The sequence below is a fragment of the Misgurnus anguillicaudatus genome, chromosome 21 (assembly GCF_027580225.2).
Source record: "Misgurnus anguillicaudatus chromosome 21, ASM2758022v2, whole genome shotgun sequence".
NCBI classification, from domain to species: domain Eukaryota; kingdom Metazoa; phylum Chordata; class Actinopteri; order Cypriniformes; family Cobitidae; genus Misgurnus; species Misgurnus anguillicaudatus.
In genome coordinates this window covers 26,093,821-26,119,543 of record NC_073357.2, presented here as the reverse complement: position 1 = coordinate 26,119,543, position 25,723 = coordinate 26,093,821, and the positions used below count along the sequence as shown (strand labels likewise).

General features: G+C 38.4%; 1 protein-coding gene and 1 long non-coding RNA gene across 3 annotated transcripts in view; one reads left to right on the top strand and one right to left on the bottom strand.

Moving 5' to 3' along the window:
- Nucleotides 1-1,020: 1,020 nt before the first annotated feature.
- The window catches only part of htr2cl1 (5-hydroxytryptamine (serotonin) receptor 2C, G protein-coupled-like 1), a 174,865-nt gene continuing 150,162 nt past the window's right edge, over nt 1,021-25,723 (bottom strand). The window contains exons 4-5 of the mRNA XM_055199090.2: nt 11,749-11,949; nt 1,021-3,857 (exon numbers count right to left, since the gene is read on the bottom strand). Of these exons, the coding sequence (XP_055055065.2) occupies nt 2,896-3,857; nt 11,749-11,949 (1,163 nt within the window). The 3' untranslated portion in view covers nt 1,021-2,895. The remainder of the gene's footprint in view (nt 3,858-11,748; nt 11,950-25,723) is intronic.
- Nucleotides 6,812-9,964, top strand: LOC129422827 (uncharacterized). 2 transcript variants are annotated; one of them, XR_012360424.1, is made up of 6 exons: nt 6,812-7,283; nt 7,506-7,526; nt 7,754-7,820; nt 8,023-8,092; nt 9,176-9,346; nt 9,837-9,964. It is a non-coding gene; the product is annotated as an uncharacterized lncRNA (long non-coding RNA). The 2 variants fall into 2 exon arrangements; XR_012360423.1 differs by having other exon boundaries at nt 6,813-7,526.

Here is a 25,723-nt window from a genome sequence, read left to right as displayed (position 1 = left end):
ATTGCAATATAAATTCAATCCTAATTCCATCAAAACAAATATTTGATATAAGGTGTCTTATTCATTTTCAATTTGACCTCATTCTGTTACTTGGTCCAGTTTGCTAATTTATTGCAAGCTGTGCTTTGGAGAAAACTGGAGGTTTTTAGTCATGTCGTTCACATTGTTAGGCAAGAAAAAAATAATGAGCCCACTGTGATGTTGCTTTACTGTAGCTCACAGAGAGTTTATTTAACATACCTTACAGAAGATGTTTACAAGCTAAACAAACAATGATCTGACTTGCAAGTGTATTCAGACAGCATAAATTCATCCATATTTTAATGCAACTAGCTTGGATGGTGCAGTAACTTTAAAATGATCTACTTGATTTATTTTAAAGTGCCAGACAGATCCAATATCGAAAATTACCTGTATTGCAGTGTAGCTGTCCATCAATGTAAACAATTGTTTGGTATTTAAACACAAAAAAGCACGATTCATAAAATTATTGTCTAAAGTAGGGAGTCGACTCTGAATCACTGAAACGAGTCAAAATATTTTCGAATTTCATGCATGTTGTCTGCTTACATATGATGGCAATAATTACTTTGTATAATTTCCACCTACAGTTTTGCCTGCAAGAAACGAAAACCCTGACCTGCCCACGGACACTTCCACTAGTTAGTGTGTTAACATCATATCGAGAAGACAACTTCCTCCAAGGTTAGTTTATGTTGTTTTCACTGCCAAAGGATGAAGATGTGAATAATCATTGGTTAAAACTTTTTTAAGGTGGAATTTGCTAAACATTTGGTCATGAAAGATTGTTTAGTAGCAACTTTATTTGGAACAATATGCGTCTCTTAACCACAACCTGTAAGTATGATTATTACATTGTGTTTATTTTACTGCATATTGCGGTTACTGTTTAGCTGTGGCCCGGTTAGCTTACATACTTGCGTACATGAGTGTAAAAATGTTAGTGTTTGTTGTCGTTTTTATTACATGAATTAATGATGAAATATGCACTTATGTAAGTTAAAACATTCTTAATATATTGTTAGTAAGTCGCACCAGCAGCAACTGGCTAATGCATATTACAGTTACTGTTTAGATGTGCCCCGGTTAGCTTACATACTTGCGTACATGAATGTAAATATGCTAGTGTTTTTCGTCATTAGATTAATCAAGAATGATATGTACTGATGTTGGTTTTCAAACTCTTAATGTCTTGTCAGTAAGTTACTATTGTTGCACTATTGTTGGAATGTGCAGAGACCAGTGTTGGGTGTAACTAGTTACTAAGTAATTAGTTACTGTAATTTAATTACTTTTCCCTTGAAAAAGTAAAGTAAGGGATTACTCTTATTTTTCTTGTAATCTAGTTACAGTTACTTCTGATGTAACTAAATACTGTGTATGGACTCTAAAACAATTATGTATACTAAAATACAATAGTGGATTTAACATAGTTTACAATTCTCATTAACTGGCTAATTATTAGCATTAATATTAGATGCTGGCTGTTTATTAATACTTAATAGCACAAATTTTAATGCCTGATTCTGCAAAACCTTATTCTACGTCCTCCCCATTTCTACCAATACTTAAAATTAACAACTACTTTAGTATTAATAAGCAGTAGTTGGAGTATATTGAGGCAAAAGTAGTTAATAGTTAATTAATAGAGAGAATTGGACCCTAAAGTGGGACCAGAATAATTGATGTACTTTTATATATTATTTCTTTGTGCCATTTCAAGCCTATCCTTGTATCATGTACTAAATAAGATTTAGAAAGTTATTAGTAATTAGTAATTAAATACTTTTTGAAGAGAGTAATTTGTAAAGTAATCTAATTACATGATTGAAGATGTAATTAGTAACTAGTAATTAATTACTTTTTTGAGTAACTTACCCAACACTGGCAGAGACCATGTCAATTGACCAATCAGAGCAGAGTAGGCTACCGAAATGTGGGGGGATCGGTCTTGCCAGGCGACCTCGGAAGAACGAACTCAGAAGGTCGCGAGAACACAGAACGCACTTGTGAGAATTGAGATGTGTGCGATCTTCCTGTTGGTCACCTGACCTCCGCCATTGTTTTGCCGCAATGACTTCTGGGGCGTAAAGGGAGATCAGCGCGCAAATCTGCACTCGATGCATCCTCGATATCAAGAACACATCCGGGTATTTTCATGCGTCCTCTGTCCTTGCGTTCTTGAGAATTGGAATTGAACTTCGACTGTAAATGATGACGTAGAGCGAGAACACGAGGATGCAAGATCGCTGAAGACCGCGTATTGAGAAACAGCCTTCAGAATCATTTAACGGCTTTGCAGGAATCATTTGGGGATCTCTAAGAAATGGGGTAATTATTATATTTATATTTTGAGAAAAGAATGTTTTTTGACCTTGCATGCATTTAAACCTGTTGTTGGGGACTCTGTAACAATATTAGGAAGCTTAGAAATTGCACCTGACTGGCACTTTAAAAGATTCATCTTCATGTTTTGGGTTCGCACTAGTCTTTATGTAATGATTCAATTTACCACAAGAGGATGCTGTGACTCTGTGAAATATTTGCTGCATGAACTGCAGTCTTGTGTCAGCAATGCTCAATTGCCCGATGCTGCTTTAGTGGGACACTGGCTACTCATGCAGGATTTATTGACATTCAAATTTTGAACCTGTTAACACAAACGCACACGCACGCACACACACAAACATTCCTTCTCAGTTTCCTCACATTGACACAATATAGTCTGACCCTGTTTAGTTTATTGTCACGTCACTGTATTGATCGGCAAACTTTCTATGCTGTGATCCAGCAGATGTGGCATCTTGACACAGATCAAGAAATATCACTTTGATCACATCACACCCAGCATCCATGTCACATAAATAAGGATTTTTAAACACTGCTTGTATGTTCTGTGTGGCTATGGCTGCTGCTGATGGATAGCTCTGATAATCCCGGTTTTAGCTCCAGTCCAGGGTCAGTGTCCATGTCATTGAGCTCCAGATTCCGGATTCCATTCCCATCCCCGTTCCGGCAGTTACTGTTACGGTCGACAGCGATTTTTTGGCAAATCAGGATGGGCGTGACTGCTGCGTGAGATGAACATGGAAGGTTTATTGGGATGGCTTTAAGCCCCACCCTTCTATACTGGCAGTGCATGTAACTCGAAAATGCCCGTCTGTATGTCTTGTTGAACAACGTGTATACTAAAGGGTTAACCCCTGATGAGATGTACCCGACCCAAACAAACACGTTTAGCAGTTCATTGAGTAGAGGCTCATTACAAGCTCCGCGGCAAAGGACATACAGAACGTTAGTGATAAAAAAGGGACACCACATGATCAGGAAGAGGAAGAACACCACACCCAACACCTTGGAAGCTCGCCTTTCGTTTTTGATTGCCTGCATCATGCCCCGTCGGCCACGGGCTCCCCCCAGGTCTCGTCCAGCGGGGGAATTCATTTGAGAAGGAACCTCTGAGCTCGGGATTATTGAGATCGTGTCCGACGGCGGGGTCAGACCGAGGGTGTTTCCGTCACTATTGCCGATACGAAGACAGTTCAGGCTACCGCGGCGAGACGGAGCAGATGGTGGGGCAAGCTGGGAAGTGGATTGAACAGGAGGCTGCAAAGGCTGCTGAGAAGACGCTTTCCCCTCGAAAAGGAAGACTGTGGCTTGACGTTGAAGTGCTTGGACGGTAAGACAGTATGTTACCACCATGATGACCAGAGGAATGAAGAAGGCAACGAATGAACCAACCAGTATGAAGCGCTCCTCGTTCAGCGCACAGTTGCCATTTATAAAAACCTTATCTCTATTATGCAGTCCAATCACTGGAATGGGCATTGAGATACCTGCAAGAGAGAAACAAAGAGGGACCAGGTAATTAAGAAAGAGAGAGAGAAAAATAATCAATTAACTAAACTATCTACATATGTAGAGCAAGCCCTTTAACACACCAACAGTAGAAAAGAAATAAAGAATAAAGAAAGAGATTTTAGACCACAGTCAGACAGTAAGAAGACTAACGAATGAGAGTAAGAGGTTCAAAACTACAATGACCAGTGAAACAGAGGGATTCAGAAGGATTAAATGCTTTCAGTTTTCCAAACAGATCAGTGTTCTATTGGTTGAAAGAGAGGATCTTTATTTAATAAAAGCAAATGAATCAGTCTATCCGATGGAGTCTTGATGCTGTGTTAGATCCGACAACAATCAAATAAATATTGGGCTCATGTTTAGATACACAAACTTTGTGATCTGCACTGTCACTATTAATTCTATGTAACATTAGGCAAATGAGACAAGAGGGCTCTGGGGACAAAGACAGAGAGAGATGAAAAAAAGAGAAAACAGAAAGGAGATGTGGACACATTTGGTGATGGGGCTGTCGTACATTTACAGAATGCATGCTTGTTTTAAAGGGACACTCCACATTTTTTGAAAATATCCACATTCTAGAGTTAAACTTCCAAGTGTCTGCTTTCAAACAAGACCAAACTTATGCTTTTAGTGCAAGGACTTCATAAACTGTATCTATTTTAGTTTGGCTATGACATTTTTTGTTGGGGGTTCAAAAACGGGGATTCATATTAACAGGTTAAAGAGACACTCCACATTTTTTGAAAATATGCACATTTTCCAGCTCCTCTAGAGTTAAACATTTGATTCTTACCGTTTTGGAATCCATTCAGCTGATCTCCGGGTCTGGTGCTAGCACTTTTAGCATAGCTTAGCAGAATCCATTGAATCTGATTAGACCATTAGCATCATGCTAAAAAATTACTGAAGAGTTTCAATATTTTTCCTATTTAAAACTTAACTCTTCTGTACCATGGCTACAGGAGGCGAAAATAGTCTCCTTAGTATCTTTCAATAGCAGGGGACTATTTCCGGGCACTACATAATATCATTGCGCCTCCTGCAGTCATGTTACTGCAGCAAAGTCCTTGATTATTACCCCAGAATGAGTGTATAGTTCCTAGCCATATCTGCCTAGAAAATCACACCTTTTAATTTTCTGTCGGTCTTAGTACACAATGTAACCGCAGAAGAGTCAAGTTTAAAATAGGAAAAATATCGAAAATCATTGGTTATTTCGGAGCGTGATGCTAATGGTCTAATCAGATTCAATGGATTCTGCTAAGCTATGCTAAAAGTGGTAGCGCCAGGCCCGGAGATCAGCTAAATGGATTCCATAACAGTAAAAATCATATGTTCAACTCCAGGGGAGCCGGAAAATGAGCATATTTTCTAAAAAAAATGTGGAGTGTCCCTTTAAATAGCTTGTAATTCACAGCAAGAGTTGATCTTTTTAGCTTTGTAAAGTATACACTTTGAAAAATGCTGGGTTATTTCAACCCAGTGTTGGGTCAAAAAGGGACGAGCCCAGTTTATATTTGACCCAATAATGAGTTGATAGGTTAAATTACAACCCAATAGGCTGGGTTCATCCCTTTTTGAACCCTTCAAATATAAATGCCAAACCAGACACAAGAGGGCGGTAAGACAGTAGCTTTAATGCAAGCCCTTAACATTTCACACACGTACACTGTTAACGATTTCTGTAAATTACACTGTATTTTACTGTAATATGAACTGTATTTTACCGTAGGGCATGTTATACAGTATGTTGCTGTATTTTGATGTTGCATTGTGGGAAATGTAATCTTTGTGCCAGTAAAATACTGTATTTTCTGTTTACTGTAAAATTTACAGTTAATTAAAAATACTGTATTTTAATGGCAGGTGGTGCTAATTTGTTTTTTGGGGGATTAATGCTGCGTTCCAGAGCCCATCCAAACCAGTGGGATGTAGGACTTATCCTAGCTCCAACTAGGAAAAGTGCACTGGAATGCCTATTGAAGTGGAACCTCCTACCGGCGAACTCGGGGGAGTTTGACCTACCCCGACTTCAGTAAAAAAAGTCGGAGGACAATGGCGGCGCCCATAGATCGCGTTGTCGTGAGAGGAAATCTTCAAGGAATAGACTATAAATTGTACTTCTCTGCTTGTAGGGTTGTTTTAGACACTGTAATTTTAACACAATTTGTTTTTTTATATTATGGCGTGACATTATGTCGTTATTATCTGTTATCATGAAACTACGGTAAAAATATACCAAGTTACTTAGAGACATGCAGCGCTTTTATATAATGGCTCCAGAACACTTTGTAAAGATGTTTAACTTGATGTTTTACTGTAGTGTGAACTGCACAGTTCGGACCGACGTTTACAAGTTATGTAGTCTGTACGAGCCTTAAGAAGACCGGTCGGTCGTCCATGTTTTCTGTTTACGTTCCACTTCAAATGCCTGGAACGCTTTAAAGTAGGAGCTAGGACACTTCAAGAAGGATAAGTCCCACGTCCCACTGGTTTGGATGGGCTCTGGAACGCAGCATAACTCTCTGATTAAGGTTTGGTGTCGTTGCATAGTTAAGCCTAAAGGGGACTTTGAGTTAATGTTGAGTGTCAAGCCTTACAATCCAATATAGAAAGCTATCTTATACAAATAATGTAATATTATTGTATTTAAATATTGATTTAAAATGTAAAGTAAAATTCAGAAGACTTAAACAAAGTCCTAAAAACAATCAAACAACTAAATTAGTGCAAGTAGAGCTGATTTATTTACCAAAACACAATATAATCATCTTCATTAAAGCTTTGTACATTCCAATTAATTTACAAATGTAAGTGTTTAAAAATTAGAGATAGGTTTTGCCGGTTGTTGATGAGTGATGAATACCAGCTGTGAATTTTCTCAACGCGTGTAAGCAGCCACGACACAGGAAACCGAAACAGTGTTCCAATATAAGGTGAGGGTCCTTGACAGTGGCCGAACCCGCATACTACACGATATAATGATTCCCCACCTCGGGAGCTATAGGGAACGAATTGAGACACAGCCCTGGATGTAATCACGTCTGTGCTGATCACGTGCCTGTACACAAACCCGCAGCTCACTTGCAAAAGATTATCCGGTTATTTATTACACGTAAAGTAAACGTTTTTAATGTTATCATGAATCAATGTTATAGTTTTGTATGTCACATTATTTTTTGAGAAGAGTCATGACTGAACGCGGACCTTACACGCTGTTATTTTTTTGTGTGCGTATGGCCAAGGTACAGTGCGCTCTTTTGCACTATGACCAGCCATCAGTAAATCGAAATACAGTAAAAAAAATGAGCGCGAAACCCTGACGCTTTACAGAAAGGCACGGATCCCCGCCCGAAGAAAAAAAGAGCACAGGACAATGGTTGCAAGTTAAACAGCTGGTAAGTAAAATGAGTAATCCTGTGATTTCTTAACATATTTAATTTTTTATTTGGTTAATTAATTTGAAACACTTAACAACACGCAGTTAACGGTAATTTACCTCACACGTTAGGACTGTTGTGACTAAACAGATAGGGAGAGAGCTTTGTGGTGAAAACTCTTTTTAAGACTCAACAAAACTTTCGGTGCAAGTTATCATATTTATTTCTTTTCCTTTTTAGAACATTTCACCATCTGCAAAGGTAAGTAATCTTCTTGTGATTTCTTACCATATTTAATATTTTTGGTTTAGTTCATTAATTTGAAACACTTTTTTTAAACACTTAACAACACGCAGTTGACGGTAATTTACCTCACTGTTGTGAACAAGATAGTTAGAGAGCTTTGAGGTAGAAACTCATTTAAGACTGAAGAAAACGCAACTTTCTGTGCATATAATCATATTTAATTATTTTCTTCCCCTTTTTAGAACATTTCACCATCAACATATTAACATAAACGGTTCTCTTTTTCTTGTTTGACTGCGTTTGGTACAGGTGAGTGTTCATCTGAAATGCTAGGCGACAAACTGAGCTTTTGTGTTTAACGCTATTTTGAAGTCAGTCTCTCAGTTTCTCTCTAACATGCACATCTAACAAGGAATAATTGACGATGGGTCGTTGAATTAAATTGATATAACTGCCAGTAACAAAAAGTGTGTGTGTGTGTGTTTGTGCGTGCGTGTGTGTGCGTGTGCAGGTCACAACAACGACGGCAGATGTAGAGACCACGCTTTCCCTTGCTTCCACTCCACGGCTGATCATGCTTGGTAAGATTCTTTAACACATACTTTAAGAACATTAAAAAGATTAAAGGGATAGTTGGGCCAAAAAATGATATTAATCCCATGATTTACTTACCCCCAAGCTGTCCGAGATGCATATGTCCATCGTTTTTCAGACAAACACATTTTCAGATATTTAAGAAAATGTTTTAGATCTTTCAGTTAATTAAATGTGAAGTTACAGGGTCCACGTCCTTCAAGTCCAAAAAAAGTGCATATGACTTTTTTTTGGCCAAACTATCCCTTTAATGATTTGTTAATGTTAAGCATTATGCTTAAATTTTAGCATTCTTCTTGAGTTTTGAATATCAAGAGTAATGAAATGATGATTGGCCTTTTTAGGTAGGCCCCCACCCCAAAATTGTGTTCTGTACTCATTTCCTTATTCTTGTGTTGTTCTTAACCTGCATGAGTTAAATTTCTTGAGCGAAGATAATATTTTGATAAATGATGGTAATCTAATAGTTGACAATACCTCCACAGTATTTGTTTTTCTTACTATGGAAGTCAGTGGGTACACTCTAAAAACAAACGGTGCCATACAGCACCAAAAGTGGTTCCTTGCTCGCAACCATAGAAGAACTGTCTCCAGCGCCATACAGCACCGGTGAAGCACCTGTGTAGAACCATATAGTGCTATGTAGAACCAAATGTGGTGCTATAGTGGTATAGTGGTATAGTGGGCTATATGGCCCCTATATGGTTCTACACAGGTGCTTCACAGGTGCTTCACCGGTGCTATATGGCACTAAAAACAGTTCTTCTATGGTTACGATTCAAATCAACAGTTTTGGTTCTATATAGCACCGTTTGTTTTTTTTAGAGTGTACCATCAACTGTGCTTACCATCAATTATTAACATGTCTTCTTTTGTGTACTAATAAATACAACAGAATCAACTCATACAGGCTTAGAACAATAAGTAAATGATGACAGAATTTTGGGGACATATGAACTATCACTTTAAAATGATAGATTTCAAATTATTGAGAAAAGCTCTAACATCTAAATGTTGTTACTTACACCAAAATCAAATAACAAACGCTATTTTTAATTAATTATTTTCAGAGGATCCAGATCTACAAAACAAAAAATGGATGCTGCCGATTGAAGGCTAAGTCCGATTTCCTGCGATTGACCTACCATTTCTTCAGCATTTGCTGTTCACTTTGGTTGCTACTACGTGCTCAACATCGAGTACCATGTGCAAGCAGCCACTACTTTGGAGTTTATTCAGAGGTAAGTACATCTTTCGGTATGCTATAACATTTGGTAAATATTGAAGAAAGACTCATCATTTACTTATGTCCTTCCTCCTAACCTGTATGCTCTTTCTTCAGAGGAACACAAAAGAAGATATTTTGAAAAATGTTGTTTACCAGACATGTTTAGTTCCTTGACTTTCATTGGTTTGTTGACTCCCATCAACAAAGCTGTTTGGTAACAATCATTCTTCAAAATATCTTCTTTTGTTTTCCACTAAAGAAAGTGCATACAGGTTAGGAAGGACATAAGGGCTTTTATATATGATTTTAGATTTCAGGAAGTGGCAAAGTCTTGTCATCTATTAGCAACTGCTGGTCCTTTGTGGTAATTACAGTGGGCCTGAGCAATATGAGGATATTATCGTATAGCAACGTTTAGGAATGGCACTATTTAAAAAAAAAAAAGTGGAGTGTCCCTCTCTTACACATCAAATTATCTAATTAATTCTTTTTTTTATGTAAAGATTTATTGTGAGGATCAGCCCCGACAAGATCAAGTGCTCCTCTAACTTCCAGGTGAGCAAAAGAAGTGGGAAGATGGTGCAAAGGAAGAACTCTGGCCTGAACCATCATATCCACCTTTATTAAGGACTTTATGAATTAAGCAAAACTATTAAGCAACTAAAGCAAATACATTCTACTCAACTTACCAGAGGTTTGTGAAGTTCTTTTTTTTCTTAAAGGTTTCTTTTAGTTAATTTGTCCATGCACTGATTTATAATATTGTAATATGAAACTCCAGTGTATACATGTTACTACTGTTGCTTATAAAAGCAAAATAAGTCTATGCAGGAGAGGTTTTGTTACGTTTTTTTTTTTTTTTAATTATTCTTATAGACGGTTTCATCGGACGCACATGACACACACGTCTGGATCCGATCCTTACTTCCGGTTTCGCTTTTTTAATGGTCTGACTAGTTGCTAAACTGATCTCTTGAACAAAAGCCTCGTTGAAAATAACAAATGTTTTGGTTTCCGAGCTAAACTATGTGTTGTTTTTTTGCTTGTTATATAAATAAAATGCGTTTAAAGAACTTTGTTGTTTTTTATTCTTAGCGGAGTTTATCGGAAGTTCATGCGGACCGCGACAGCCGCTTGCTTATGATGTTACTGCTGAAACCGTCTATAGTTATAACTGAATTTGTACTAGTATTATTTGATAATACTGTGAAATGAAACAGTGAGTAAATGTTACATTGGCTTTGAAAAAGCTGTTGCTGCAAGAAATTACAATTTACTCAGAATAATATTTTGAATGTATAAGTTTTTGACATTGCTTATGACTGCATTTGAATGTATTGTTCATGAATTGATGCTGTGATATGTGTGTGTAAATGTTTTGTATTTTACTCAGGAAAGTATTTTGTATTTGAACATTATTATTATGTTATTATGACTGAGTTAGTTCATGACTTGATTTAAAATTCTGTAATATGATATCTATGAGTAAATGTTATTGCAGGTTTAAGAAAAACAGTTTGTGATGCAAGCTGAAAGTTCAGTGTGCAAAAAATATGAAAATCTGATTTCATGTATTTGAAAAACTAAAAGAAATTTTAAAAACATGTTGTCATTGCTTATTTTTGTTATTTACTTAGAGCTGTTTTAACACCTCCATTTAAATTTTGTGCAGTTTTGTAGTAAATAGAAATGGGAAAATGAATCACAGGAAATTTTACGGTAAAATACACATTGTAATATATACATTGTAGTATAAAATTATTGTATATTTTACAGTAGAAAATATAAAATACTGTAAATACAGATACAGCATGTTAAACAATACTGTAAAATGTATACAGTATTTTAAATAGTACTGTAAATTTGTATACAGTATTTTAAATAGTACTGTAAAACGGTATACAGTATTTTAAATAGTACTGTAAAACGGTATACGGTATTTTAAATAGTACTGTAAAAATGCATACAGTACTTTAAATAGTACTGTAAAATTGTATACAGTATTTTTACTGTATGTTAATTTACAGTAAGTTGCTGGCAACCAGCTGCCAGTAAGTTACTGTAAATTCTACAGGAAATTTTTTACAGTGTACCTTAACAAGCTGACTGACTGTGATTTATTTTATTTAACAGTAGGAGATGATCTTAAGCACTATATTAAACATTCAGTAAATCAAAACTAGTTTGAATTCAGAAAAAATAGGCTCTTGAAGAACAACTCTGTTTGATGAACAAAAACTGTTGTATGTAATTTTCACAATGTTAATTTAATACCTTTTTCTGTATATGAATCAGGTGGCCTTTTACACCCAGCTGGAGGCTCATATAGTCACGAGAACCCTCTCAGCATGAACTACATTTGCATAGTTTTAAAGAAATTGAACCATATTCATATCATATAATTATTTTACTGACCTATTGAAATGGTCCAGACGGCAGCAATCTTTAGCATGGCCTTGGTGCGGGAGTTGAATCTGCTGTGCTCAATTGGATTGCGTATGGCCACGTATCGGTCGAGAGAAATGGCACACAGGTGCATGATGGAAGCAGTGGAGAAGAGAACATCTAGATAGATCCAAATTGGACAAAGGGCGCTGGGCAACGGCCAGGCATAATCTAAAGAGACAGAAAGAGAGAGACTTTTTTGTATATATCCTTAATGTAACATTCATATGTAGAAAGAAAGAAAGAGAAGTGAGAAGGCAAAGTGGTCCTGGCAGCAAAAGAGCTAAATATGGCTGAGAACCCCTAAAATAACCAATGCTTTGGCACAAGCCAGGTTATGTAAAAAAGCTAATTATTTATTTCTAGTGGTGTAGGATGGGAGATAAAAGAGATGCGCAGAATCATAGTAGTCAGTAAAAACAGAAGTCAAGAAACATTAACCCTTCAACGATGGTGTTTCGCACAGCCTTAAAGGAATATTCCATTTTCTTAAAAGAAAAATCCAGATAATTTTCTCACCACCATGTCATCAAAAAATTGATGTGTTTCTTTGTTCAGTCGAGAAGAAATTGTTTTTTTTTTTAAACATTGCAGGATTTTTCTCATTTTGATGGACTTTAATAGAGCCCAACATTAATACTTAACTCAACACTTAACAATTTTTTTCAACGGAGTTTCAAAGGACTATACGATCCTAAACGAGGCATAAGGGTCTTATCTAGCAAAACGATTGTCATTTTTGACAAGAAAAATAACAAATATATACTTTTAAACCACAACTTCTCGTCTAGGTCCGGTCGTGATGCGCCAGCGTGACCTCACGCAATACGTCATCACGTCAAGAGGTCACACAGGACGAACGCGAAACTACGGCCCAGTGTTTACATTTGTGTTGAAAGAGGACCGTTCCGACGTTGTATGTGGAATGATACTAATGAATGTCTTTGTGTCAGTTTATTGTTTACAATGGTCCGCAAATTTGCGTTTCATATATGTAACACGTGACCTCCCTACGTCACTACGCATTTACATTAGGTCACGCTGGCGTATCAGAGGATCGGACCTTGTGGTTTAAAAGTGCATATTTTTTATTTTTCTTGCCAAAAATGACAATCGTTTTGCTACATAAGACCCTTATGCCTCGTTTGAAATCGTTTAGAGTCCTTTGAAACGGCAATTTTAAACTGCATTAAAACTGTTACGTGTTGGGGTCCATTAAAGTCCATTAAAATGAGAAAAATCCTGCAATGTTTTCCTCAAAAAACATCATTTCTTCTGGACTGAACAAAGAAAGACATCAACATTTTGGATGACATGGTGGTGAGTAAATTATCTGGATTTTTCTTTTAAGAAAATGGACTAATCCTTTAAGTAAAAAGTTCAAAAATACACCAAGAGTTTACAGAAACCAACATTTAACTTCTTACTGGCAAACTTTTCTTCAACACACTTGAACTAGAGATGCGTACGAGAGATGTGACCTCTAATGCAACATTTCAGGCCTAAATTGATAGGCTTTCAGGTGGCAGAAGCGGCAAAATGAAAACGTCCCCCAGAAAGAACACGTACTAATGCAGGGTCAGGTACTTCCAAGAAAGGTCTACAGGTCTGGAGGGGAACGTCTGAGGGTCAGACGACATTAGCGCCAGACGAGGCGTGATTTACTCTTCATTTAATGTTTTATTGGAGCACAGGGTAAGTGCAGGCACTCTAGTGATGGATGGAATGAAGTTGGACCGAATCCAGAAAGTGTTGTGAAGATCGGGACACCTGAACTGGAGATGCGGGAACAGCTGATGCCAAGTTAACAAAATTAATGATAACACAGTTTCTTTGCCAACATGAGACTGGCAAGCGTTTTGACACAGATGGTAAGCAAAGGGGTTTTCCTTTGCTCATTTATTTGTGCATCCGGTGGCCGCATTTACATTCTGCACTCCACTGAAATAGCCAACGGCACATGTAATCTCACTTCTGCTAAATGATGAAAAACTGCTGCCACAGAGTCATGAGGTTACAGATAATACAGTAGGGTTAAATATGCAGCGAGATAAAGAGGGAAATAAAGTGAGGGTGTGGCGAAGTGTGGACAGTGCATGACTAGGTTATTCCACCCCTCAGGTTTTGTTTAGATTTATTTTACGTCAGCTTTTTAACTTATTGCACAGTTTTCATTATACAAATGAAGGTGTTTTCAAGATTTATCAGTGACATTTATTGTACAATAAATGTAACTGATTAAGTTTGATGCTATTATCGTAATTGAGAACTTGTTCCCTTCCAAATAAATTCTGGTTTGATTGCAAAATTATATAAGACAGCTATGAGGCAAGAGGGCAACATATCCTTTTAACATATCCACCACACACTGTAGCCTTACAAGTTTTGGAAAGTTTTTTTTCGATTACAGGTCCAACTGACATTTCAGGGGTTTTCTATACGTATCACTTCTATTTTATGGGCACTTCCCCCGGAAAACCCCGCCCACCCGTCAATCAGCGGGAGATGCTGGCACTTGCAAACATCTTATCACGCGACAAGCTTTGTTTAATTTCAAAAATCAGCAATGGCACGAAAGAAGAAGTGTGTTTTTGGATGTAAGGAGAAGAAATCCAGCCTTAGGAAAACAATGGATATAGTTCATTATCCGGGGTAGCAGCAGAGTTTTGTGTGTGTGTTTGATGCGCTGGATTTCCCCAACCGGGTCATGAGTTGCATGCGGTAAGTAAGACTTCTGTCTTATGTTGGAAATATGCGCGTGCTTATTATATAAATGACACGAACATGTAGTGAATCATAAGTTAAACAGTGTTGTATAAAGTGTTGCATGACTCGTACTCGCTCCACCCGCGGCAGTAACTCCTCCTTTTTCATTTTTTCGTACGTTATTGGAAAGATTCGGTAAAGCTAATCTTTCTTTTATAAATCTGATTAAACTAAAGACTCTTCGGAGATATAAAGGATGTCATACTACTCTATAGATACTCCAGATTAACATCAGAAAGGCAGAAACAGCGTGTGTTGAGCGTGTGTGAGCTTTAAAGATTATCTATACTTATCTGAAACTTTCAGATGCAGAATTCTTTGCACCTGTAAAAAAACTTTTGTGCATGTAGCTTTATTAAAGTTTATTGTTTATATAGTAGTCCCTGAATAAACGACACCATTAATGTTGGTTCAATGTTTTAAAAGTAGTTACAGGTGTTTTACAAAATACATAACAATGTTTGCACCAATGAAATGTGGAACACTTTTCGTTTTACTTCCACAATATGTAAAATCTATTTATTAACTTACAATTAAAAGTTTTGCGAGATTTGGGCAAAAGTCTCATGATTTACATCCTGAACATGATGCATGACGGGATACCGCTTGGAAGCGGTATTTGAGAAAGTGTGTGTTTAGGGCAATGCACTTTTGCCATTTTTAAGACATGGGACAGTCTTGCGCACTTACTTCCTGTCGCGTGCACGCGCTCTCAAGTAGCCAAGACCGCAAGTGGGGGTATTTTTGGACGCAGCCTTAGCCATTGTTGTTTAGTGGCCTTTAGTGGCAATTTTTCCTTTATGCTGCGTTTACACCAATTTCAGGTGTCAAAATCGCGTCTACCGTGCATAGTTTGCCGCTTGAACAGTTTGACTGCATTCGCGCGACAAGAGCGAAGTAAACGCGCGGAAAAAGCAAGCATTTGATGCGCGTCACAGGCAAAATCTGCTTCTTGTGGGAGGGGCAAGTGCTATGCGGTTGTCTGTTTGCAGTATTACTCCGGGCGGGCCTGCCGCCACAGCAGCAAGCCGGCTCTTAATGCGGCGCGAAAATCCGCCAAAGTTCAAATTTTCCAACTCGGTCTTCAGACACAAATTCGCGTAAAATGCAAAATGCACAAAAGCACCACGTACCACGCACAGCGTTCAATTTGTGTGAACTAGACGCACGAATGAGGCGGAAACGCGTCTACCGCGCCAAATGGCTCATTCACGCCGCGGGACCTACAGATGCGCGTCAACCCGTCTTCCCATTGACTTAACATTGAAATCACTCGTGCTTGCCGCCTCTACCACGGCTGGTGTAAACGTAGCATTACACTGAAATGGTGATGGCGCAATATAAACCTCTCTCGTACACTCTTGTATCCAAACCAGGCTCAACCAGTCTCCTTCTGGGATTAAACATAATTCTAACTACTGTTTGTAGCAACTAACCAAGCCAAAAGATATTTGAGCTTGAATGAATAATGGCCTGTTTCATTTAATTTACTGTTTATTGTTAGTGCAATGTTTACTGTAAGCGATGTAATGCTGGTATCCTTAAGGCTTTTGAAGTGGATAAAAAAAGTTTATCAAAGTTGTCCTGAGACAATAATGGGTATTAGGCATTGGTTTTATGTAAACTTTTTTGAATGGTTTTGATCCACTTCGAATGTTGACTAGCATATTTGTCAGTTGGTAAAAACTACATTGTACTTGGTGGCCTGATCAGTTTCTACCACAGTGGTTCAAGCGGTAACTGTCGCAGAGTCCCACTGTGGCTGTCTAAGGCCATGGCTGTGGTCGTCATTCTGGTAAAACAAGGCATGCGCATCCATCCGAACCGGTGCTGAGTGCATGTGGTGCAGACCGTGACCATCTCAGACTCCAATCATTATCTGGTTGGTGCAGACAACAGCTGCTGTCATCATTTGGTTTCCACTGACTTGAACCCTTACATATTGCAATGCAGGGCTAGTCAACTGGCGGCCCGCGGGCCAAGTGCGGCCCTCCAATCATTTTTATTCGGCCCGCCGGTCATCTTTGTCTGACTTAAAATCACAGTGGTAACTTTTACCTTTCCATTATACATGACAAATAACGGCCGAAAAAAGGCCGAAAGGGGCAGCGGGGGTGCCAACCATCTGCAGGTGTGTAATTATTGGATCTTTTTTGAGCTTTGTATGCATAAAAAATAAACGTGTGCGACTAAACCACAAGACACGCTGACAGGAAGTGATGTATTTCAGTGTGTTCCAATCAAAACACTGTGTGCAACGTGAAAATTATTCATCCTTTTTGTTTAACTGATCAGTAACAGTTGAATTCTTTAAAAAGGATTGATTATTGATAAATAAACAAGTAACTATAACATTTATAGTATAAACATATTCATAAATAAAGGCTCTTGTGCTGGAATGAGCTTCTGTCCTATGACACAGGCTGCGTCCGAAAACTCAAGGCAGTGACTCGTTGCCTATCTGCCTCATGAGGAAATGACTTCGGAGGCATGAAGGCAGCTCAGAGAAAGACTTTCAGACACACTTCAAAGGCAGCGTGTTTGAAATATAAACAGAGAGCGCCTTTGTGATAAATAATCACATATTTGAAAACTACAATACTAATTTCTCGCTAGAAATGCAATTAAAATGTATAAAAAGTGAAAATATACCTTTATTTACACTAAATTTGTGCTCCAGTCGCTTCCTTGGCCGCCATTTTATTTTTTCGAACTCGACCAGGCTCGACCAATCACATTCCTATTGTACACCCACGCATAGGTATCTCAGGAGTCAGGAAGTAAAAATTGAAATTTTATTACGACAGCCACTAGGGGGCGAACTCTGACAGTGGTGCTCGAATGTAGTGTACAATGGAAAGGCGGTTTAACCTATATATCTTTAAAATATTAAAAAAGAAAACATATGTCATGACTGGGTACGAGAGTGAGGACGCAAGTGCAGAGTTTGTGTTGAATAAATAGCATTTAATAAATAAACAGAAACAAAACACGAGAATCAAAACAATGGCAGGTAAGTGAAACACAGGAACAGGTAAACATAGACTGGACCAGACATGATAGTAACGACAATGATCCGGCAATGAGTGTGACACAAACACAGTTATAAATACACACAGATTAATGACAAACAGGTGGAATGAATCAAGTGATAATTAACAAATGTCCAGGTGACGACAAATGGAACAGACACAAAACATGACACGGATCCACCGTGACAATAAAGTGCAATTTTAGTCATTAGTAGAAGACTGGCTATATGTTGTGAAAACTTGAAATGTAACAATTTATTAAAAGGTAAAGGGTTATAAACAAAAGAAGTTTAAGAGCTTTGCATTACAGTTAGTGCTATAAAAAAATACATGTGTTGATTATTTAAACTTGCACTTTTTGTGCAATATTCAAAGTTGAACTATTAAAATAGTTCTTGCAAAGGTAATTGCAATGTTAAACTGCAACTGTTTTTAAAATATTAAAAAAGAAAATATGAGTTTTTAGTCATTAAAATGCAAAATACTGGATACAAGATGTGTGCATTTTTTTGAAAATGCATGCTTTTTAATATATGACCTATAACAGAAAGTAACAAAAACAACATAAGTTATAACATGTATAATAATAATAATAATAATAAAAGTTTGCCCACAATTTACAATTTTTAAAGTGGGCCCTCTAAGAAAAGTAGTTGAAGAACCCTGCTGTAATGTAACTGATTGTTTCTACTTGGTGAATTGTCCTAATGTGGGACAATTTTTGAATTTCAGACTTCTGTAAAATGTGATTCCTATTTGATGATTGCTCTTCATACATGACTGGACATTTGAGAAGCCATGTAATTTTTTTATTTTTGTAATGTCATAGTTTAAGTGGCATTTATGTATTTTGGGGTTCCTACAAACTCTTCACCAGGGATGGGCGACTTCGGTCCTGGAGGGCCGGTGTCTTGCAGAGTTTAGCTTCAACCATAATTAAACACACTTGAAGCAGTCAATTAAGGTCTTACTAGGCATACTAGAAACTTTTGGGCAAGTTGGAGCTAAACTCTGCAGGACCCTCCAGGACCGAAGTCGCCCATCCCTGCTCTAGACCTTTGGTGTCCCACATTAGGTAGAAGACAATTCACCCATAACCTGTTTACAAACATAAATACTACCTAACCACTAAACATTAGAAATCTGATGGACATGCAGATCATGTCTATATTGCGTCCGTCGGTCCAAGACCAATTCTGGACGTCTACAAGTTGTGCAAACTAGGTCTGCTATTTGGATGTCTAACCATGACCCCACTTAGATGTCAACATGCAGTTCAACATTTGAACGGCTGACTAGGTAACTTTTTTGACATCTTAGGGGCCAGTCACACCTAAAGCGCTTTAAACGCTTGCAAACGCAAGGCGCGACGCACTGCCTTTTTTAAAAAAGAGCAGTCCGGCGCGGCTTTTCATATTGCTAAGCAACCACCGAGTCAGCTGTCTTGTCAATCAAATATTGAAGCGTGAGCACTCTTTTGCTGTTAACTGTCATATTAGCAGAAACTTTAAAAAGAGGACGCTTGCTCTGACCTTGTTTGAGGATAAGAGGAGCACAAACACGCAGGAGAGAGTGAGCGAGTGGAGTCCGGTTCTTCAAAGCAACTGTAAACTTCCCTCACCACAACGTAAGACCCGCCTCTCCCCTCATTTGATTGGACAATGGAAGACGCGAATGACGACAGGCGCTTCTCCGCTCTCAGCGCTCCTTCAAAAACGCGTGCGCGGCAGGCGGCAAAAAACCGCAAGGCGCTCGGCGCGCATAAACAGCGCGCAAACGCGCCCTGCCCATAGAATATCATTCAAAAAAGGCGCCTGCAACTGCCATAAACGATTTTGGTGTGACTGGGCCCTTAGACATGTGCAGAAAATTGACATTAAATGCTGTAATGGAGATGTTGGTCACATGCCAACTGATGACTACTCATATGACTTAATGAATGTTAACTGCTTTCACCTGTTGCTAAATTGTTTGTGTCACTCTCTCTGAGGAAGGCATTGCAGAAACGCGTTGGAATGTTTCTATACCTTTTGTATGTAGCCATCTAAAATTAAAGCTTTTTAATTTAAAAGAGTGCCATGGTCATTTTAAGTTTTGTTTGATGGATTAAAAATTAACCCTACACCATAGAGCACCTTGACTTATATTATTTCCCAGATGTGCTCTCTTCCATTAAACTTTGTATGAATACAGGTTATTTGTGATTAAATATTGTTTGTTATTTAATTATTCATGTATTTTTACCTTTTCCTGTTTTTCCTTTAATTTACTGCTTCATTTTAAGTGTCTCTGGACTGCAGTTTGTGTCTACGTCATCTCTGATTGTGTTTAATGTGGTGTATGTTATCAAGGCAAATTGAACAATGTGGGTCAGAAAATGAAGCATTATATCTGCTGCTATGACAAAGAAGCTATAGGAAAATGAACTTGAACAGTATGCCACCTTCTGAAATATAAAAACAGTATAAAGCAGTATAACAATGTCTAGATGTCTAAAATTTGTTTAAATTTGATGTAGAAAAAGCATCCACCACGACCACATTTGGACTACAATTAGCCCCTATAGACCCCTTCAAGGTTTGTAAACATTGAATGAATATCGGGTGCGCGCACAGCATGGGGTCAAACTGTTCATACCATTTAGGCTTTCTAGTTTAATCTAACAGGGCTGAAAAATGATGACATACCTGAAATGAAGTGAGCACTACAAACACAAGCCTCTTTAATATTTGCATTGTTCCAGTCTGCACGTTAATTGCTTGCAGCCAAAGATGTTGTATTTTTTTGTTTTTGAGATTCTGCATGAATCGCGAAAACTTAACGGAAGACCTGGTGCGATTTTCACGGCCCACGACGTAAGTAGGCATTTTGGATGATACCAAATAATACACAACTCAATCTGCTGTAATGGCTTTTCTGACCCCGACATGCGCAGTGGGAACCGCCTGTGACGTGAACCGTGAAGGGGTCTATACAGAGGTCCAATACTGACGTTCAATAGATGTTGGAAAAAAGACGTCGCCTGGCATCACAGTCTGCACCTTCAGGGGACCAAAATTGGACGTGCAAAAAAGACATTGTTTCAACGTCACATTGCGCAGTGGGTTGTTTACTAAGTGTTCACATCTCACAATCTTTACAATTAGTTGTTTAAACAAACAGTGCATGTGTTTGCTACTTTATATAGGAAATCCACTTAGTAGTTTATAATAATCAGCCAAAAAGTTTTAAGATGCTTACATGACATTATCAAAATAATGAGCCCTGTTAAAAACACATTGAGCAAGGCCAGATTGGGCTCCGACTCGGTCAGCAGTCTGTCTGCGAAAATGCTGTGAGAGAGACGCTTGTATGAGTGTATACAATAGCTTATCTTAAAAATATCCTGACATTGTATGTTCCCAAAGGTAATCACCCTCGTGATTTTCTCTGATTTCAATCCTATACTCTCTCGCTTTCTTTCTCTAAACTTCAGTGCTATGGTTTCTATGCATCATCCGGCACACGCAGGCCATACATATGCTCAATCATAAATCCCATATCTCACCCTCTTTGTATCTGTTTTATCAGAAAATGATGCAGTAGATCTCTGAACCCGACTCACACGCAGATTCAGCAGACTGAATCAACCTCCAAGGTCACCCCGCTGTATCTCCTGAAAGTCACATACCAGCTCATTCACAGTGAATGTCTCCCGTACACACTGAAACACCCACATGCTTTCAAATAGGTGGCAGCGTCGCTTGCAGAAATTAGTATTTTTATCACACACCCCCACATCCACACACACAAAAAACATGATTAGACGCTGTAAATGAAATGAGGAGTGTGAAATCCATCATTGTCGCATTCACTGCAGTGGAAAGCAATCTCTATTGTCAGTGCACGTGTGTGTGTTTAAGGATAGGCGTCTCTGAGTGTATAAGCGTTAAAGCATTCGTTCATGTGAGTTCATTTGGATTTGTATGCGGGTGTTTGAGTGTTCACATTCACACATTTACGGCTGATGATATTTTGCTCTGACAGCTTGCTAGTAGTGTGTGTGTGTGTGTGTGTGTGTGTGTGTGTGTGTGAGTGTGTGTGTGTGTGTGTGTGTGTGTGTGTGTGTGTGTGTGTGTGCGCGCGCGCGTGTGTGTGTGTGTGCGCGTGTGTGTGTGTGCGCGTGCGTGTGTGTGTGTGTGTGTGTAGAGGGTATAGCATATGTGTATAGCCTATGTGTATAGCATAAAAATGCTGCTGTTATTTTGAATACTGAATATGAGGGGTCCCATGTATTTGTGTTGTACATTATGCATGTTTCTGTTCAAATGTATAGTTTTGTGCAAGTGTGGATGTCTGTATATCAACACAATCTTACTGTAAATCATAATCGTAACTATTATACGTGGCATATTCATATAAATCTCATTTGTATGTTTTAGTACGATATGCTTGCACCCCAGTGACATCGGGTGTTGCGGTGGAGCTTTATTAAGGCTTGTATCTGATAATTGTACATTTTGTACACATTGTATAAATTCATTAAATTAGCCATCTTGTCAAACGGTTACAAATTCCCATTAGATTAGGCCGTTTAAATATTTTTAAGGGAAAGTTTTATATCTATTGAAATGTTGTAATAAATATGACCCTGGACCACAGTTATAAGTATCATTTTAAGCTTTCTATTGGTGTATGGTTTGTTAGGATAGGACGATATTTGGCCGAGATACAACTATTTGAAAATATGGAATCCGAGGGTGGGAAAAAAAATAAAAATATTGAGATATTTAATATTTTTTACATTTGTAAAAAAAGTCATTTGCATCTGGCAACAATTAAGTTTTTATAGTAGAAAACTTATATATAAAACATTATCTTTAAATAATATCCTAATGATTTTGGCATAAAAGAAAATTTGATATTACATATACTGTTATGTTAATGGCTGCCAGAAAAATAATCATTGTGAAGAATAGACACTGAGACACACTTAATAAAAATGCAGTAGTTGCAATTTTTGTTTGCAGCAGTTTGCCAGTAACTTACTGAAGATTTATATTTATTTAATTTATTGCCAACAGTCTGTTCAAAGAAAATGAACAGTAAACATTAACAAGTCTTTGTCTTTACAGAATAAAATGATAATAAACAACCTCATGGAAAACATTCTGGGAACCATAAATCCTGGCCTTTTTCTGTTTTTTTCTGATTTTGGTTCCCAGAATGTTTTGCATGATGCTCTTATTTTATAGTTTATTCCTGTAAAGATAAAGGGCCAATCCCATTTCTCTGTCTTACCCCTTCCCCTTACCCCTACCCCTTAGTTTTGCACGTTCACGTGAGAGTAAGGGCTATCCCAATTCTCGTTTTGATCAAGGGGTAGGGCTAAGGGCAAGTGGTAGATACCCCTTAAAACCAAGAATTTCCGCTGTTCCTTTTCACCACAAGGTCTTCGTCTGACAACACATTTTCCTCACTCTTCTCTCCTTCCTCCGGCATCGTTTTTGCTAACAGGCACAGCGTCGCAGCTGACACCTCACAAATCAATCTGAGCGTAGCTGACTTGGGGGTTCCCCTGATTGGCCTAATAGCATGAATGCGCAAACCATGTCTTCAGGACTAAACGTGATAGGTCAAACGTTTATTACATGAGTTCATATCGCTATGACGATGAAAATTCGATGTATCGTTCAGTCCTAGACGCGTCCTCGCGTGGGGCGATGCAAATGATGCGAAAACTCACGCTATTCACCTTAAACGCTCCTTCACGCAAGTTGAAAATATTCAACCGAAAAATTTGCATGACACAAAGTTAAATCCCGTGAGTAATGTAGAGTGAGCAACGTGATGCTACACGTTTGGTGTGTACGTAGCATGTGGTTTATAAAAAAAGAAAATATTTTGACCCATACAGTGTATTGTTGGCTATACAAATACGACCTTAACTCATTAATGCTACGTACACACCAAACGCGAGGCATCGCGTTACTCGCTCTAGATTACTCGCGGGATTTAACTTTGTGACATGCAATTTTTTCGCTCGAGTTGAATAGTACGTGTTTTCGCGGTCATTCGCATCGCTCCACGTGTGGACACATCTGATGGCGTATTTGCATTGACTTTGTATGTAATCTACTCGCGCGAATCGTTGAACTCGCGTTTGGTGTAAACCCACAGTAATGCTATGTACACACCAAACATGAGGCATCACGTTACTCACTCTAGATTACTCGCGGGATTTAACTTTGTGTCATGCGAATTTTTCGCTCGAGTTGAATATTTTCAACTTGGGCGAAGACGCGCTTGAGGCGAATAGCGCGTTTTTTCACGGTAAACGCGCCACCCATATCGTGTCATTCGCATCGCCCCATGTGAGGAAGCGTCTGATCGTGTCTTGCATTGACTTTGTATGTAATCTACTCGTGCAAATCGTTGAACTCGCATTTGGTGTGAACCCACAGTAATGCCGAGATCAGACTGCATGATTTTCAAACTAGTCGGGTCACCTGTGGTTTTACACTGCGTGATTATCAGGGGTAGCGTTCAGTCGCTGCTGTTTCAGATTGCATGATGGATTGGCGACAGGTGTTTTCATACTGCATGACTTTACCATAAGAAGAATCACCAATAACTTTGTCCCGGTCTGCAAACTATGTCTCACAACCAAACGCGACCCAAAGGAAACAACGCGAGGTCACGCTTGCAAGACCGGAGTTCTCATGTGAGACTGGGATTATTATTAAAAATAGTAGCTCGCAAGAAGCTTACCATACAAATTGCATGTGCGCTCATTTGCAACAGAAAGAAGAAGAAATAAAGATTATGAAGGAGGTAATGTTTTGAGAGACTCCTCCCCGAAGATCCAGCTGTCCTGTATGTTGCTCTCTCATTGGCTGTAGGTCATCGCCGATGTTATTGTCAGTCAAAACACATTTCATACGGCATGATTTTAAATCGCCGACCGGTCCAGATATTTAGCATGCCAAATATCTCACGGGTATCGGCGACTCGTCTGCGATTCTCTCAGAACGCATCTTTTATAATTTACACTGTGTGATTGTCACGCGCGTGCACGAGCATTGATTTGCCTTTGATTTCGGCCATTTGTCGGCGATTTCTCAAACCTGTCTGCGAGTCAAAATCGGGGCTAAAATCGTGCAGTCTGAACTCGGCATAAGACATGGTCCAGGGTCACAAATAATGTTTTGATTCAAATCGAACTGTGTAAGGAATATGTTTAGGGGTCAGGAATACAGTTTTAGTATGAAAACCTTTCATAAGAGAGCTCTATAAGAGGTCTTCACAGTTTCAAGGTCTATACAATGTGCATGTCTGATTTGTGTGTTGTTAACATGTGTATATATTTAGTTCAGTGTGTGTCTATGTGTCCTCCCACCTCTGAATCTTCTCTTTCCGATGCTCTGTTTGCTCTGGGGGTCTGCTGTATTGATCAATGTTTCTTTCTACTGATCGATAACGTCATCTCTCAAAGTGACAAATCCAAAGCTCATCATGTCCACTATCTACAGCTGACATCCAGCTTAGATCATTTAAAGCTAGGACATCTTCTACAATCGATACAGAAGAGAGTATGAGAGAGTTCGTGGCCTCTTTGTGTATAGCTTGAGCCTGAAACACTCTATAGCATAACGCAGCTCTTCTGCCATAGGCGATATCTCTGTGGATGAGCAAAGCAATGGCAAACAAAGTGTAATCCCCTACAACATCTCTCCCCCTCTTTATATCTGATTTTCTCTCATTCTTGTCAGTAAAGAGAGATTTTATGCTATAAAATACTATAAAGCTGTTTAGTCTTGCCACCTCTGGCTCTTTCTTTTTCTAAATTTGCTGCGTGTAATTTATTTTAACTAAATCAACCATCTTTATTGTCTAAAGAAAGAGAGAAGATAAGGACATGATCTCCTGAGTTTTGGCAGAAAGAGACCAATTAAACGTGTTATTTAACTAGGGTAGTTTCTGTTGTGTCATTTGTATAATGAGCCATATTATTTGGAGGAGAAGAGTTTTCTGGCACCAGTAAAAAAACCCTTGGGTCTTAAAGGGAAATGCCGATCTAGAGTTAAATTATGGGAAGAGAGACTTCACATACAATAGTGCTACAGTCTGTATAGCCGATAGGGACTTCTTAATGGTTTGCATTATTT